We start from the raw sequence: 17,052 nt of genomic DNA, 5'->3' as shown, positions 1-17,052 counted from the left end.
TCCCAAAATAAAAATTCATTTTTATGGGTCAAAGACTTTAGAAGTTGTAAATACACATACAACACAAAATAGGACTTCATTCTCTCAAGACAGGGAATTCTTCAGCTTTTGGGCAGAGAACTATTACCAGAGAGGAAGGAAATAAATTTCATGGTCCTGCCCCCATCTTCCAATAAACAAACAATGGAAGAACATGGAAATAGTTAAGTAGAATCTAACCTTAGTCACTCTACCATCCTTGGAGGGAAGCACACTTACAAAGAAAAGATCACTGTTCACCTTCAAACCACAACACTTTGATATTTCCCACACGATCATTCTTTCTTAAAAGGAGATCACTGTCAAAGGAATCTTTCCAGCCGAGAGTCCTACCCTGGTAGCCCATAGGAAGAGGCTGTCGCACATAAATTATATCGGTGTAAAGAAGACCTTGTCCTCCTAGAGACCCCATTGTGGGTGGTAGAATTCTTTGCTCAGCTTTTTCTGAATTTTAGCTTTTCAGAGCATTCAGTATCAGAGGAACAGAATACATAATGCGCATTACAGTGTCACAGGAATGGAAAATAGGCCAAATTACCAATTAGAGTAAGGTTGTTTAAAATCAAAAAGGTATTGTGATGATATGGTAATATCCTTCGTCTCATGGTCTATACAAACCTGCTTGGAATAAGCATTTCTAAACAGAATTAAAACTTGTTACCTTTCTTAAAACTATATTCCCTTATAGCCTGAATTCCCCTATTTCTCTCTCTCTCTTTTTATTCACATTAATCTTAATAGGTCATGTATAGAGACAGACACAATCCATGCCTTTTCTGACCTCATAAGGACACTGTGAGTATTCCTCTTTGTTACATTACTTCCTTTTGTGTTTTTGGATACCACCATCATTAACTAGACAATATTTCCCACCCTTACTTAAGATTAGCCAGTTCTCCTGCTCCAAAGTCAATGAATCTGTCAATCTTGTGCCCTAATCAACAGAAACCTGACAGAATAGCTATGAATAAATCTGTAATGACTATAATCTGAGGTCATCAAACAAGAATCAGACCACATCTACTCAGTCACATCATGTCCATGACACTTCAACCAGCGTTTGCAATAGTGAACACACTCATCTCAATCCTGAGAAGAACAATTAACTAGATGTCATTTTTTGAAATCCTCTTTGCCTTGATAATCCTTCCAGGCAGGGATGTGTGCACAATCAACCCCTAAAAATCTGTCCTTTTTTAGGGGAGGTTATAGGTTTTAAAAATTTTTACCACAAGAAGCCTGGAATATTTCATCTTTTTCACGTCCACTTCCTGTTTTACTTCAATGTTCAGATACCATTTTGGTTTCCACAACTTTAAAAGGTTAGATGCTTTTGTTTGCAACTCTTTACCCCTATTATCACAATCTTCAAAATAATTCTAGCCCCAAATCTATGTACTAGGGCAGCAGACATGTTTAAGTTCCTCAACCATTTCCTTCTATTTTATTAAATTCAATATATACTCTATATGTACAAGTTTCTCCAGGTGCTCAAATCATGGCTTTGAAACTAAGACATACCTAAGAGAGTTGTGGCTAGAAAAAAGATGGAAAGTGGCATCAGGAGTGGGGCAAAAAGGAGACAGTAATTCTTTTTGGAAATAGAGGGACAGTAGGATATCAGGGAGAACAAGAAAAGGACTGGAGATGGTGGCAACAGTAAGAGACATCAGAGGTGTTGGACTATTCCCTGATTATCTTTGTAAGTAAATGGAAAAGGAGGGCTTTAAGACATGGCATTGTGCTTTCTGACATATGAGGACGTGATGACCCTTCCAAACTGTCCAGACTGACCTAGACCATCTAATTTGGGACTACCTGGAATTCATTTCAGTAAGATAGAATACTCAAGAAGGCTTAATGATCTGCCCTCAAAGACTAACTGGATGAATTCAAACTCAAAGAGGGAAACATCTTTCACATTCACTTTAAAAGCTTTCATAAATTCTATTTAAAGCTAAAAAGCAGAAGGAGCAAGATTACAGTCAGACAAATACTGTGAAATATTTGGGGCAAGAATTGGGATGAAGTGGGGAGGAAGGGAAGGATTGTGAGATTTGTTACCTAAGAGGTATAATTATCCACACAACATATTTCCCAAGAACTTTTCAATCTTCAAGCTTTCTGCTTCTGTGCTTTCAAAAGCCAGCCTAGATATAGTCTTCGAAGTGTGTGATCCAGAGGAAATGTGAGATGTATCACTGATTACTTTGAGTTCCCAACTGTCCTATTTTTATAGCTATCTATAGCTATGTAGTTGACAATAAACTATTTCATAAATGTCAGCCACTTCCCACAGGTTTTAAATTGCTTGCTTATTCTACCTGTGGAAACATTTAGGAAAATTATTATTTTTTTCTCTAAGTTAATCTTTAGTTGTAGCAATCAGAGAAAATTTTTGTAAAACTTCTTTCAAAGAGTGACTTGAATGTGGCAATCTACTTTTTTTTTTTTTTGCTCTTACTTATTTCTTTATTTAGTACTTTTTTTTATTATGTAAGTTTTTATTTAAACTCCAGTTAACATACAGTGTAATACTAGTTTCAGGTATACAGTATAGTGGTTCAATAGTTCCATACGTCATCTGGGGCTCATCACAACAAGTGCACTCCTTAATCCCCAACACCTATTTAACCCATCTCCCCACAAACCTCCCCTCCAGTAACCATCAGTTTGTTCTCTGGAGTTAAGAGTCTATTTCTCAGCATGCCTCTTTCTCTTTTTGTTCCCCCCCCCCCCCCCCTTGCTCGGTAACTTCTCAAACTGGAGCGTTCTGAGTAGACAGAATAACAAGTTTTTTGTTTGTTTGCTTTAAATTGACAATTAGTAGTAGACTAATCAATCCATCTTGCAAGATCTGGAATAGAGTTGAAGTCTAGGCCCTCTTTTCTATGTGAGGTACCCCTATATGGGGCATCCCTCCCTGTTGGGGGCCCTTTTATTCCTTAATTGGTATAACTCCAATAGGTGGAAAAAGTCTGATGATGAAAAAGCATTCATTTCTCATTCACTGAATAAGGACAGAGTTCTCTCAGTCAGCTACCTGAGTATCACTAAATTGAAGCATGCCCACTGTGATAAACCAAAAGAATCAAGCGCTGACCTAAATGGATGGAAGCAGACAGAAAGAACATATTGAAGAAGGTGCGTTTTGAATGACGGGAAAAGAATTAAATGATAGTAAGGGAGCAGAAAAGAATCTCATGAATGGAAGCAAGTTATAAAGAAAGCTTTGTTTCATATGAAATGAGCAGAAAAATGATAGTAAGCATGTTTCACTAAATGTATCAGCATCTAGAAAGACAAAACACAGAATAGTGACTATTTCTATTTTGATGCATTTTCAGTTATTTAGTTGGTAAATATTTATTGAGCACTGACTATTGTCCATTGTTTTTGATTTTAGTACTTAGCTGGGGAGTAGGGATGTACGTATAGATTTTCAACATCTAATACATCTTTATACGAATATACTGAGTCTGAAGTTGCTTGCCCTTTTCCCTCTCTTTTGAACATTGCTATCAGCTTATTTAGTCTTTTCTACTACTCTTTTAGGTTAAATATTATGCCTATTTTACATGAGGAAACTCAGGCTCAGAAGTGTTTAGTGATAGGGCCCAAGCTCACATATCTAGAAACTGAACCAAGCTCTGACTCCCTAAGTCCTCTTAACTGTTATACCAGCTGCCTGCGTGATTTGGATAAATTGACAGTGGGCCACTGCCAGCATGTTTATTTAAAAAGATAATCTATCATATATAGTAATGAGAAACGAAGTTTTTAAATGGGTATTTAAGAAAGGCATAAGGACGCCCGAGTGGCTCAGTCGGTTGAGCATCTGACTTCAGCTCAGGTCATGATCTTGTGGTTCATGAGTTCAAACACCATGTCAGGCTCTGTGCTGACAGCTCAGAGCCTGGAGTCTGCTTCGGATTCTGGGTCTCCCTCTCTGCTCCTCCCTTGCTTGCTCGCACTCTCTCTCTCAAAAATAAATGGAAATTTAAAAATTAATTAAATTGAAAAAAAATAAAATTTAAAAATTTAAATTACAAATAACTGCCATTATTGAACTCAGAAGTGACAAGATGAAAACAAGGACTGAAAAAGAGAATTCTAGACTTATATATTTAATGACAGGAACTGGAAGTAACTAGAAGTGGTTGTTTGTTTGCTTGTTTGTTTAATAAAGCACTCAGGAGCAGTCATCGCATGGTAGGGAGCAGGATTAGGTTCAGGGGCAGTAGAAGGAAGATCCCACTGAAGTTGGAAAGGTGGCTATGAGGAGAGAAGGTAATGGAAGAGTTAAAAATCATTCCCAAGCTGGCAAGCTTAAGAAACCAGGGATGGTAACTATACTGCGTGTGATGAAAACTCTGGAGTGGAGGGGTTATTTTGGGTATGGTAAGAGGATGAATTTGAAATAAAATATTCATATAATCAGGAACTGCACTGTATATTTAGAGTAAAATTCCAGGGCATCCTCTCCACCTTCAAACTTTTCATACCCTACCACAGCAAAAAAACCAAAACACTTGTATAGGAAGGAATAATTTGGAAAGACTGGGCTATATATCCAATTGAACTTGGTGTTGATAGCTCAATCATGGATTTGGTCAGACCACAGATCTGCTATCTCTAGGAGTCCTGTGGAGATTGTGAAGACTGTTTTTCCTTTTCATCAATGATAGACAAGCTAGTTAGATATCAGAGTCCTTCCTACTTTCTTTCCTTCTTCTCTCCCTCCTTGGCTCCCTTCCCTCCTTCCCTCCTTTCTGTTTTGGTTGGGGTAAAATTCACAGGACATGTGATCTTGTCACTGTGGTTGATTTCTCAAGATACTGAATGATGATTTTAGTTAGATAATTGAGTCCACACAATAGAATATATCTTAATTCTGAGTATATTTTATAGATTTGTCTCTTTAATGCTGATAAATATCTCCACTTGGGCTTCATCCTGTTTGTTCAGAGAGTAATTTGTTCTGACTTTATATTCAATAAATGAATAATCACCAAAGTGTTCCAGCACATATCAGACACCATTAAACATATGGGAAAAATTTCATCAGTGGAGTCTGTTTCATTTAGGCAAATGTTTCCTTATTAATTCAATCCAAACAAGCTTCTCAAAATCACATATTTCTGTAAATGTGTATGCATGTTTCTATCATCAACTTTCAAAACTTTATTCTAGTTAGAAACATTAACTTATATTTTTCCTTTAAAAAATACAATTGTCAGTATTTTTAACTTTAATTCACTTATTACTTGTCTTGAAAGAAAAATCAATAATCTCTATGCTCCAAGATCTATATTTGTCACATTCAACCTTCCTCCACTTCCCTGCCAAATAACAAAAACAATAAGGAAACAAACTCAAGAAATGGAAAGAAAGAGAAGAGAACAAGTATAGGCACCAGCACCGAAGTCTGATTGGATTTCATAATAATGGAAATTATTTTAACAAACTTATGGTATTATACAGGAGGATTGCATCTCTCAGGGAGTAATCAATAGAAAATATACATTTATCAACATATATTCTACAAAGTATTGCATACTGTTTTGTTGTAAATGTTACGGCTGTTCACAGATGTACACTAGTTAACTGATGATTCTGTAAGAAGAAAAGTTTACCAGAAGTTACACTACTGCTGTCACTTCATACTTACAGCAACTGCCTCCAGGATTTGTTTAACAGCATCTGCAGCATCTCGTTCACTATAATATCCCTTTTCCACAATCCTAAAAAAAAAAAAAATACTAATAACCATGAAATGCTTCTCAGACATATGCATTCAGTGGAGTAGATGTGAAAACAGTTTAATTAAGTTAATGTTAAGGAAGATACATCTAAACAGCCCCAACAGGCTAGCATAACACCAGGGGAAATATTTCCATAAGCTGATACTCTAGAAATTTTGGGTTTAAGAAAATGAAAAACATCTTGCCTTGGCTTGAACTGTCCATCCTATTTGAGGACAAAAAAAAATTCTTTTTAAACTTTGTATTGAGAATTGTGTTAAACATATACCAACTAGGCAACATACCATGAACCATCCTGTGTAATTGCTACACAGCTTCAATAATTATTAATTCATGGCCAATGCTGTTTTATTTATCCAATCATTTTCCATTCTCTTTTTTTAATTTTGAAGTATCAGACATCACATAATTTCATTATAAATAAGGAGTTTTCTCTAAAAAGAAAAGGATCTTTTAAAACTCATAACTACAATGCCATTATCATACCTATAAATTACAATTCCTTAATATTTTCAAAACCGCAGTGTTTCAAATATCCAATTGTCTTGGACATGTTAAAAATTGTTTGTTTGAATCAGCATCCAAATAAGGTCCACACAGTTTGACTGGTTACATGCGTCTCTTATTCTCTTTTTACATGAAGCTCCTCATTCTTCGCCCCTCCTTCTGCCCCCTCCCCTCTCTCCATCTGGCTTTCTATTCCAAATACACAACTTGCTCTTTTTGCATGGATATGGACAAGGAATCTTTCTTTTCATTCTTTTTTTTTTTAAGGAATCTTTCTTTTAACTTAAGTCTTTTTCATTTTGCTTTCAGGAATGTTTTCCTGAATTAGAATGCTTTGTACCCCTATCTGTTTTCTTCCATTGCTTTCATTGCTTTGATTTTCTTCTTTGGGGTGTGCAGTTACATGCACTATGAGGTCTTTTTTTGTTTTTTTGTTTTTGTTTTTGTTTTTTTTTTTTTTTACTTTTGACTTACATTTTCTCTCTCCTTTATGATGTTCTTAATTTTAGTATTAAGTAATATTAATTTCAATATTCTGCAGATTGTGTAATGCTTTCATCTGTTTTGTGGGCACACCCTCCTGACATGCTAATTTTCTGTGCTCTTATAATCATTTTGTATTGCAATTAATGGAGACACCTGTCTGTTGCTATTTATTTTTAAGCAAAGTTGGTTTTCTTAACCTTTTTAACAGAACGATGGGTCAGGATATCTTTTAGTTTCATGTCTCTTGACTTTCTGATTATTTTCATGAAGCATTCAAAATTATGACCTCATACTTTCTGAGATCTCTTCTCCTCTATCTGAAACTTTACCTCTACTCATCTGCTCTGGGTATTAGAGTCTCTTCCCAGCAGTTTCTCCTAATTTACCCAAGGGGGCTTCAGATAGTACCTCCAGGATTTATAGAGCCTTGACTGTATTAGTCAAGTCCTTCAGACCTTATTGTAGGGGGAATCCCTTGTGATTCTCAGAGATTTGGATGGCAAAAAGCCCTCACAATTTCAGCTGTTCTTGTATTGGCCCATTCTGCTTCTCAGTGATTTGGAGGCTTTGGAGATTGGAGTCTTCTCCTCTTCTTAGGTTTATCAATGTCCCCTTATGTCCTCTAACCTTAGAGGCTAATACTATGTGGCTCTTGTAATGGTCATTAGTTTGTCCTCATTCACTTGTTTCAAGGTTTCATGGGAAACCTTGTCACCTGGTTTTGTTATAGATATTGTCTGTGAGTTTTACGTTTTTCTGTCCTAGTTTCTCTATTCTTATAGGGATGTTTCAAAAGACTAGAAAACTACACTGTTTCTATTTCTATCTTCCCAAAATTTCAAGAAAAACACATTTTTTACACTGCTAAAGATTACCAACTTGCATAAGATATTTCAGCTGACAAAAGTTTGTGGTAAAGATATGCCTGAAAAAGGTCAATTCAAAACATATAAGAGACAAAATTTCAACAATTTTTGTAATTTTGTATTGAAATTTTTTAGACTAACAATATCTTACATAGCACAGTTATTTTTCAGAAAGTATCTTCCTTTTTTTTTTTTTATGTTGTGGCAAGAAGCTGTAAGTTCTCAAAGCTGGTATTAAAAGTTGGATTTAAAAATCTATAAAATGTTGGGAATGCAAGCTAATGCAGCCACTCTGTAAAACAGTATGGAGGTTCCTCAAAAAAACTAAAAACAGAACTACCCCACAACCCAGCAATTGCACTACTAGGTATTTATCCAAGGGATACAGGTGTGCTGTTTCAAAGGGACACATGCAACCCAATGTTTCTAGCAGCACTATCAACAATAGCCAAAGTAAGGAAAGAGCCCAAATGTCCATCGATGGATGAATGGATAAAGAAGATGTGGTATATATATACAATGGAGTATAACTCAGCAATCAAAAAGAATGAAATCTTGCCATTTGCAACTATGTGGATGGAACTGGAGGGCATTATGCTAAGTGAAATTAGTCAGAGAAAGACAAAAATCATATGACTTCACTCATATGAGGACTTTAAGAGACAAGACAGATGAACATAAGGGAAGGGAAACAAAAATAATATAAAAACAGGGAGGGGGACAAAACAGAAGAGACTCATAAATATGGAGAACAAACTGAGGGTTACTGGAGGGGTTGTGGGAGGGGGGATGGGCTAAATGGGCAAGGGGCAATAAGGAACCTACTCCTGAAACCATTGTTGCACTATATGCTAATTAATTTGGATGTGAATTAAAAAAAAATAAATTAAAAAATATTTATAAAATGTTTCCAATATAGGGGATGGATGATAAGGAAAAGCAGAAAAAACAGGTATCAAATAAAAAATATATAAGAAGATACCTCAGTGACCATAATTATCAAGATTCAGAAAAATTATATGGATGCAAAAATTTCAATTATTTTATTTTCTCTATTCAACACTGTCAAGAGACACAAACTCATCATCTTTTCAAAGGAGGAATGATGAAATATCCTTCCTCACCTTTTTATTTATCAGATACCGGTTATGTGCCAAGGTCAAATAAAATGTCAAAGTAGATTACAATATTAAGGGAATCATTATTAATTGGTTCTTGAAAATCAGTTTTCGTACAATATTTCCTTTTAATATCACAAATTCTTCCAATTCATGATTAAGTTACATAGTCTACTTACTAGAAATTTAATTGCACTATACTTTCTGAACATTTTAAAATTAAGTGTGAGAGAAGAGGAAAAGAAGGACTAGTATGTCAGAGTAAGTTGAGAACTTTGGCTACCATTACATCATCCTCTGCATTTTGCTCTAAATGTGTATTTTGTGGTACATCCATCAACCAACTCAAATGTAATTAGTGTCTCCTCTGTGTGTGGCACCTGCACTCTAGCAGCTTGGCTTTCCCCAGTCCTCTTAAACGACTAGAGTTGTTACAAAGACGATGGAAAGGAATGGCCAATAGTTACCTTTCTTTCTACCTCCCATTCTCCCCAAAGAGGATAAAATCAGTTACTTCCTGCACTGCAAAAAAACAGCGTGGATTTTTCCCATAGTCACTCACCAAGGCTAGAGCTTTATCACAACTGCTTTGTGGCACCCCTCGAGACGGTGCTACTCATGACTTAGTCTATGTAAGCAGTACTCCGCCAAGTTGCACAACCATTTGCAGCCTCTCTGATGAGAAATCCTCCTTGTCTGCTAGGTACATAAGTTCTTATGAATGTATCCCCACCTCTTAGAAGGAAAGTGCTTCACCCACTAGAAATTCCTCCCTATATTTTGATTTATTACGATGCCCCAAGCTTTGGCCTACATATGATGTTAATGGATTTTTATTTGGGTATAATTTAGAGTTAATTGCCTGTGTTTAGAATGTGACCATGTGTGTGAATGTCTAGGGACTGGCTAGATAAAGCAGTGAATTTTCTTGGGACCTGTTTTCAGGTAGTATAGAGGGAAGAGTAGTAGGTGTAAGAACAGGTAATGGAAATCTCACTAATTTTCTACAACATATGTTAAATTAGTAAAACATTTCATCTAGTTAATGGAAAGGATGCATTCTAACAGATATGTTCATTCACTCATTTATTCAAGAAATATTATGGAATGACCGTTATGTGCTGGGCATTCAGTAGTGAACCAGACATGGCCTCTGCACTTATGGGGTTCCTCTTGGTATTAGCAGACACAGACAATCAACACAGTGTGCTAAATACTGTGGCAGAGGTATTAGAGAATGACCTGAAAGCTCACAGAGAGGACCAGTGATTGATTCTGGAGGCCATGCATGGTGGGGAAAGGATTCCAGAGACAGCTATATCTCAGCTCAGACTTCAAGGGTGTGTAGAAGTTTTCTAGTTGCAGAAAGGGTAGGAGCTAGGAGTGGGATAGGTGTAGAGGAGGAACAGGGACTAGAGAAGAAGAAGATTGCTCTTAAAAAAAATTTTTTTTAATTTGAGAGAGAGAGAGGGAGCACACGCAAGTTGGGGGAGAGGCAGGGTAGGGGGAGAAAAAGAGAGAGAGAATCTTAAGCAGGCTCCACACTCAGCATGGAGCCCAACATGAGGCTTGATGCCAAGATCCTGGGATCATGATCTGGGCAGAAATCAAGAGTCGGACGTTCAATTGACTGAGTCACCCAGGCACCCAGGAAGGAGTTTGTTCTAAGAAAAAGGACCAACACTACAGTGAGAATTATGAGAGTGTGGACGACATAGTGATAGTCAAACAATAATTCTGTCTAACATGAGCCAGGTACTTGCAGAATCTATAAAGAATAAAATTTGGGTCCTGCCCCAGAGGAAACCACAGTAGAGAAATTATTAACAAAAGCATCACCATAGATGTAAAACATGTTATACTAAGGTTTGTACAGCCAAAGGATTTATAAATTCTGTTGTCAGAAATGTCTCTAGAGTAGACATGTAGGACAGGAGCACAGAATGCAGGCACTCTCCCCACCCCATCCCCTTGACCTCTATTCTCCATATGCTCTCCACAGCTTAACCACATGTCTTCCAGCTTCCTTCTGCTAAAAGGCATTTTGTTCCCAGTGGATTTGTTCACGGAGTTAGGTTTCTGGAATTCAAACATTCATCTTTAAGTATTTTATAAGTTGAGCTTCCACCCAGGCCATTCATGGCTGACTAGAAAGATCAACAGCAGTGAACTTCTCAAGTTGCAAATGCAGGTTTTTAACTTAAACTAAGATTGGAAGTGAAGACATTAGTGACCAAGCAAAGGAAAATGAAATCTTACAACCTTTTTCTCTCCATTTAGGCATGACTACAGTAGATATGTTTGGCCAATACCTTCTGTAGGTTATCATGGGAAAATTTTTAGCCTTCTCACTAGATTTATGTTTTGATCACCTACAGAGCCTCGCTCCCAGTCTTGCTCATACTGGGCAGTCAATAAGTATTTGTGGAATTGTTGAGAAAATGAATAAAGTTTTACACCATAAGATGGCCGATGGGACTAAAACAAGCTCTAGTCTCTGGCTTAGAAACCCCTCTTCCGGGTTCTTCTAGCCCTGTTTGCCAAGTGTGCAAAAACCCTTCCACAAATATAGAGGCTGACAACTATAAATTACCCTTCTTGCTTGCATTTGGGGCTCAGATCTTTGGAGAAATGGTATCCTCTGAGCCTGCCAGTGTTAAATAAATCTCCGATCCCCCAAGATCTTGGAGTGCCACTTAGTTTTTCCGCCAGCGTTCCAGCCTGGTTCCATAACAGAATCAATACTAACTGCCAAGTAAATGAGTGCCAGAGAAATTTCAGACTGTGGATATTTGAACAACTCCTTTGCCTGTGTTCCTTATCATGGGGAACAAAGCATTGGACTAGAAACTGATATTTATCACAAGTATGCTGGATATGGATCCAAGGGGAGAGTAGCCATATAGACGCTTCCCAAAACAAAATGCAACAGGTATAAAGGTTCCTGTTGGCCTTAGGAATACATTCAGAGTTAGTTCCTAGATATTATTGTAATAACATGAATCTTTTTTGAAACTTATTTTGAATAAAATCAAAATGATTCAAATCAGCAAAATACATCATTTGTTTCATGAGGCAACACACAGCAATTTCTCTGTACTATTTAGCTAGAATTTCAGAAAAACAAGTTGCCATATACATCCAATCAAGAGTTTGTAGGTTTATACAAAATATATTAGTGCCTTCAGTTTTTAGAAGCAATGAAATATTCAATCATTGTAGGGGTTTTAGAGCTGTAAAAAATAGGATAATTTTGGTTTTTATATTTAAATATACTTATTGGTATATTTCTCCTCGGATTTAGCAAACTAATTTCTTTTTCATGCTCTGTAACATAATAAGAAGGGAGTTAAGATGTTATCAGTATCTTCAGATCATTTTCAAAGGCCCAGGGCCATGTAGTTTCTCGCTATTAAGCACATTTTCCTATTTTTCCATTGTGACCTGGGCTAGAAGACTCAGGGCTAAAAACACTCAGGATTTTAATCACAAGGGGACCCAAAAAGCTACCCTGAGATCTCAGTTCCCATGGGTCCCTCAGTTGCTAACAGGAGTAGCAGACATCTGCAGATCAGGGAAGGAAGTGCAATAGGGATGTGTCTCTGTAGGCTGCCAAGCTGTGATCCTCTGACCTCACTAGGCTTCTTAGTCCTAGACCATGCTTTTTACGGCCACCATTTCCTGTGTGTTGGTGCGCACGCTCTTCTTCCCCACAGTTGGGACTATTTCCCTTCTCATCATTTTAACATTGCAGGATGAAAAAGCACAGGCAATGCCTATTTCTTTCTATGGATCTGCTTTAAAATACGACTTTTGAGCATTTGTTGCTGTCACCTTAATTGCTGTAAATTGAATTGAGCACATCACCCGGCTGAATTGAGCACATCACCCGGCTGGCGGTTAGCACCGGCAATGCAGCTGAAGAGCTCTAATCTGATCATTTCCTGAGGCCCTCAGACTTCCTGGCACGGAGATTAGGAGCCCTCCAGCTCTCCCCACCAATGACAGCTTTTTCTCAAATGGAAGTGCTATTAGATAACCATAGGTTTTTGCGGAAAAGATACTGGTCTGATGACAATGTGTACTGAAGGATCAAATAACATAGGGTAAAAGCCCCAGACAGGAGTTTCAGGAACCAAGTCTTAAGAGCTACCAGTACATCATTACGCTGTTACATACATTAAAGTGAATTCTGCTGTAGCCTGTGTAAATCTATCACTTCTTTATAAGCTTCTTTCACTGCCTTTTCTCATTTCATTGATGACAACTTAGTGAATATTGATAGTTTTTCTAAGAAGTCCCCTGAAGAGTGTTAAATTCATAGACTTAAAAAATACTTTCAAAGATACTAGTGGCAACTGTTAAATTTGAAAGCTAGGAAGAGAATGAGGGAGCTGTGGATCATTGTGGGTGCTGCTCAGGGACAGGATGGTGCAGGAGAAAAGGGAGGTCAAATCAAACTGTAGACCTGGGTTTGGGCCTAAGGGAGCCCTGGTATAGTTCCCTCGTACTGTAAGTGAAATGCTTTACCCAAAGATGTAATATAAATTGTCCAAGAGCATAGTATTTATTCAAGTTATTCATTTGACAAATACTGAGCAACTGCTTACTTTCTGTCTAGAACAGCTTCTAAAACAGAGTCTAAGGTAGTCATTTCTAATCCTGCCAATGTGCTCTGCTTTTGGATATCCCTTTACCCTTCCCTCTACGCTTTACCTGCTAATTTCTGATTTCTCACTTAAAATTCAGCTCAAAGACTCTATTCCTCCCTGAAGCCATTTCTGCCTTAGATGACCCCCTTATTTTGTGCCTAAAGTGCTGTGTTTATGTCTGAATTATAACATGTAATAAAGACGTAGAGCCAAATCTCTGGCCAACCTCTGGCAAATACAAAGTGTCTTATGATATATCTTTTGTATACTTGATTCTTACTTTTATTTCCTTTTTAGTCCCTTGTCCTCATTTATTTTATTTTTTTATCTTGTGATATTGTGGTTGTCTCCATAAGCCTGAAACACATTTTTGGGTGATGATGGCAGTATTGAAAAATAATATTAGGGTCCACATCACATTTTTACTTTCCCGATTCTGGACCAGGAGCTCATTGAGGGTGAAAGCACTGTGCTCTGGTTAATGTGCTGGTGAAAAAAATAAAGGTCAGTGGTGAAGCCAGAACAGTAGGGTGAGGCCAGAATGAGTTGTTTTATTTGTCATGTTTAAGAGAACTGACTTTTGGGAAGTATCCTTCTGGGCTGACCTGATCAAATCAGTGCTTTAAACATGGATGGATGGAAGATAATGAAAGTTACACCAGTTTGGAGTCTGTTGCATTGGCAAAGAGAATGTAAAGGCTCAAAAGGGCACAAGAAGTGGGAAAGGGGAGAGAGAATGGATCTGAAAGCTGCTCAGAGAAAGAGTTATGGGGAGGGGGCTGGACAGAGTGAGAGGAAGAGGGAGAAATTAATGTTGACCAGCTCAGATGTTAAGTTAGTTCACAGAGGTAGGAGGGAGAAGCAAGATGGAGAGTGGAAGGAAGAATGTGGAGTTCACTTGAGGACATACTGATCTAGAGGTACCTATAGGATGTGCAGGTGAAAATGTCTAGCAGATTGTTGAAAATATGGTTCTTATCTCTGCTGGGATAGCAGTCAGCAATGTGCCTGAAACCACAGGAGATTGTCCAATTTACCTACAGAGAATGTAGGCAAGAGCTTTAGGAAAGGCGGACATTGAAGGAATGGAAAGAGGAAGAAGAACTCAGGAAAGAGATCAGGAGGACATAAGGGAAGGGAAGCAAAAATAATATAAAAACAGGGAGGGGGACAAAACATAAGAGACTCTTAAATATGGAGAACAAACAGAGGGTTACTGGAGGAGTTGTGGGAGGGGAGATGGGCTAAATGGGTAAGGGTCATTAAAGAATCTACCCCTGAAATCACTGTTGCATGATATGCTAACTTGGATGTGAATTTAAAAAATAAATTAAATTAAAAAAAAAAAAAAAAGGAGAAAACTGAAAAGATAGAATAAAATCCAAGGGAAAAAGAGATGCTGTCAAAACCTACGTGAAAGATATGGAGAGATTTAGCCAACAGTGTAAAATACCACAGACCACCTCTCCAAAAACATACAAGCTCCAGCCTCAGCAGACCCTTGGTGTTCCTCAAAAATCCTTATTCTTGAATCAGAAGATGGCGGCATAGGAGGATGCTGGGCTCACCTCGTCCTGCTGATCACTTAGACTCCACCCACATCTGCCTAAATAATCCAGAAAACCACCATAAGACTAGCAGAACGGACTCTCCAGAGCCAAATGTAGACAAGAGGCCCACGGAAGAGGGTAGGAAGGGCAGCGAGGTGGTGTGCGCTACATGGACTGGCAGGAGGGAGCCGGGGCGGTGGAGGGGCAGCCCACCCAGCAAGGCAGAGCCCCTGAGTCTGACTTGCAAAAGCGGAGGGACCGGATGGAGTATGTTCTGACAGCCAGCAGGACTTAACATCTGGAATGTTATAAGTCAACTGCTCTGCTCAGAGAGCGAGAGGGCTTGAGGACAACGGGAGGGAGAGTTGTTGAGCCCTGGAGGACAGAGCTCAACTCGGCAGGGAACAAAGGCACTGGACAGCACCACCTCCCTCGCCCATTCCCCAGCCAAAATCCCAAAGGAAACCAGTTCCCATCACAGAACTTGCTTGCACCATGCAAACACCCAATGCTGTGCTTCTGTGGATCCATCCGTCCGGCGAGTCGGCCTCCCTCCCGGTGCCACAGGGCCCCTCCCACAGCAGACCACGGAAGGCAAAGCTAGCTGAGCCTGCCCCTCCCGCCCCTGTGCACCTTGCGGATCCACCCTGGCTAATAGGCCAGATCCCATCGAAGCAGCACCACAAGCCTGGCAGTGTGAAAGTAGCCCAAACAGGGGCCACACCATTCCGCAGTGAGTCCTGCCCCTGGGAGAGAGGAAGAAAAGGTACACACCAGTCTGACTGTGGCCCCAGTGGTGGGCTGGGGTCAGACATCAGGTCTGAATGTGGCCCCACCCACCAACACAAGTTACTCCAGACAGCACAGCAGAAGTGCCCTGCAGTTGGGCGCCACCCTAGGGACTATCCAAAATGACAAAACGGAAGAATTCTCCTCAAAAGAAACTCCAGGAAGTAGCGACAACTAACGAACTGATCAAAAACGATTTAAGCAATATAACAGAACGTGAATTTAAAATAATAGTCATAAAATTAATCTCTGGGCTTGAAAAAAGTATAGAGGACAGCAGAGAATCTATTGCTACAGAGATCAAGGGACTAAGAAACAGTAAGGAGGAGCTAAAAAATGCTATAAATGAGGTACAAGATAAAATGGAGGCGACCACAGCTTGGATTGAAGAGGCAGAGGAGAGAATAGGTGAATTAGAAGATAAATTTATGGAAAAAGAGGAAGCTGAGAAAAAGAGACATAAAAAAATCCAGGAGTATGAGGGGAGAATTAGAGAACTAAGTGATGCGATGAAATGCAATAATATCTGTATAACAGGGATTCCAGAGGAGGAAGAGAGAGAGAAAAAGGGGCTGAAGGTGTACTTGAACAAATCATAGCTGAGAATTTCCCTGATCTGGGGAAGGAAAAAGGAATTGAAATCTAAGAGGCACAGAGAACTCCCTTCAGACGTAACTTGAATCGATCTTCTGCATAACATATCATAGTGAAACTGGCAAAATACAAGGATAAAGAGAAAAATCTGAAAGCATCTAGGGATAAACACGCTCTAACATATAAAGGGAGACTGATAAGACTAGTGATGGATCTATCTACTGAAACTTGGCAGGCCAGAAAGGAATGGCAGGATATTTTCAATGTGATGAATAGAAAAAATATGCAGCCGAGAATCCTTTATCCAGCAAGTCTGTCATTTCGAATAGAAGGAGAGATAAAGGTCTTCCCAAAAAAACAAAAAAACTGAAGAAATTCCTCACCACTAAACCGGCCCTACAAGAGATCTTAAGGGGGATCCTGTGAGACAAAGTACCAGAGACATCACTACAAGCATAAAACATACAGACATCACAATGACTCTAAACCCGTATCTTTCTATAATAACACTGAATGTAAATGGATTAAATGAGCCAACCAAAAGACATAGGGTATCAGAATGGATAAAAAAACAAGACCCATCAATTTGCTGTCTACAAGAGACTCATTTTAGATCTGAGGACACCTTTAGATTGAGAGTGAGGGGATGGAGAACTATTTATCATGCTACTGGAAGCCAAAAGAAA

The 17,052-nt window shown here is 38.6% G+C and overlaps 1 protein-coding gene across 2 annotated transcripts in view; it reads right to left on the bottom strand.

Moving 5' to 3' along the window:
• Positions 1–17,052, bottom strand: part of CAMK4 (calcium/calmodulin dependent protein kinase IV) — a 220,892-nt gene that overhangs the window by 61,056 nt on the left and 142,784 nt on the right. For both annotated transcript variants that reach the window (XM_045500661.1, XM_045500679.1), the window contains exon 5: positions 5,711–5,783. In XM_045500661.1, the coding sequence (XP_045356617.1) occupies positions 5,711–5,783 (73 nt within the window). The remainder of the gene's footprint in view (positions 1–5,710; positions 5,784–17,052) is intronic.

This window comes from Leopardus geoffroyi, chromosome A1, assembly GCF_018350155.1.
Source record: "Leopardus geoffroyi isolate Oge1 chromosome A1, O.geoffroyi_Oge1_pat1.0, whole genome shotgun sequence".
In the NCBI taxonomy this organism is placed as follows: Eukaryota; Metazoa; Chordata; class Mammalia; order Carnivora; family Felidae; genus Leopardus; species Leopardus geoffroyi.
The sequence above is the reverse complement of the archived record's forward strand: the minus strand, read 5'-3'. Positions and strand labels throughout refer to the sequence as shown.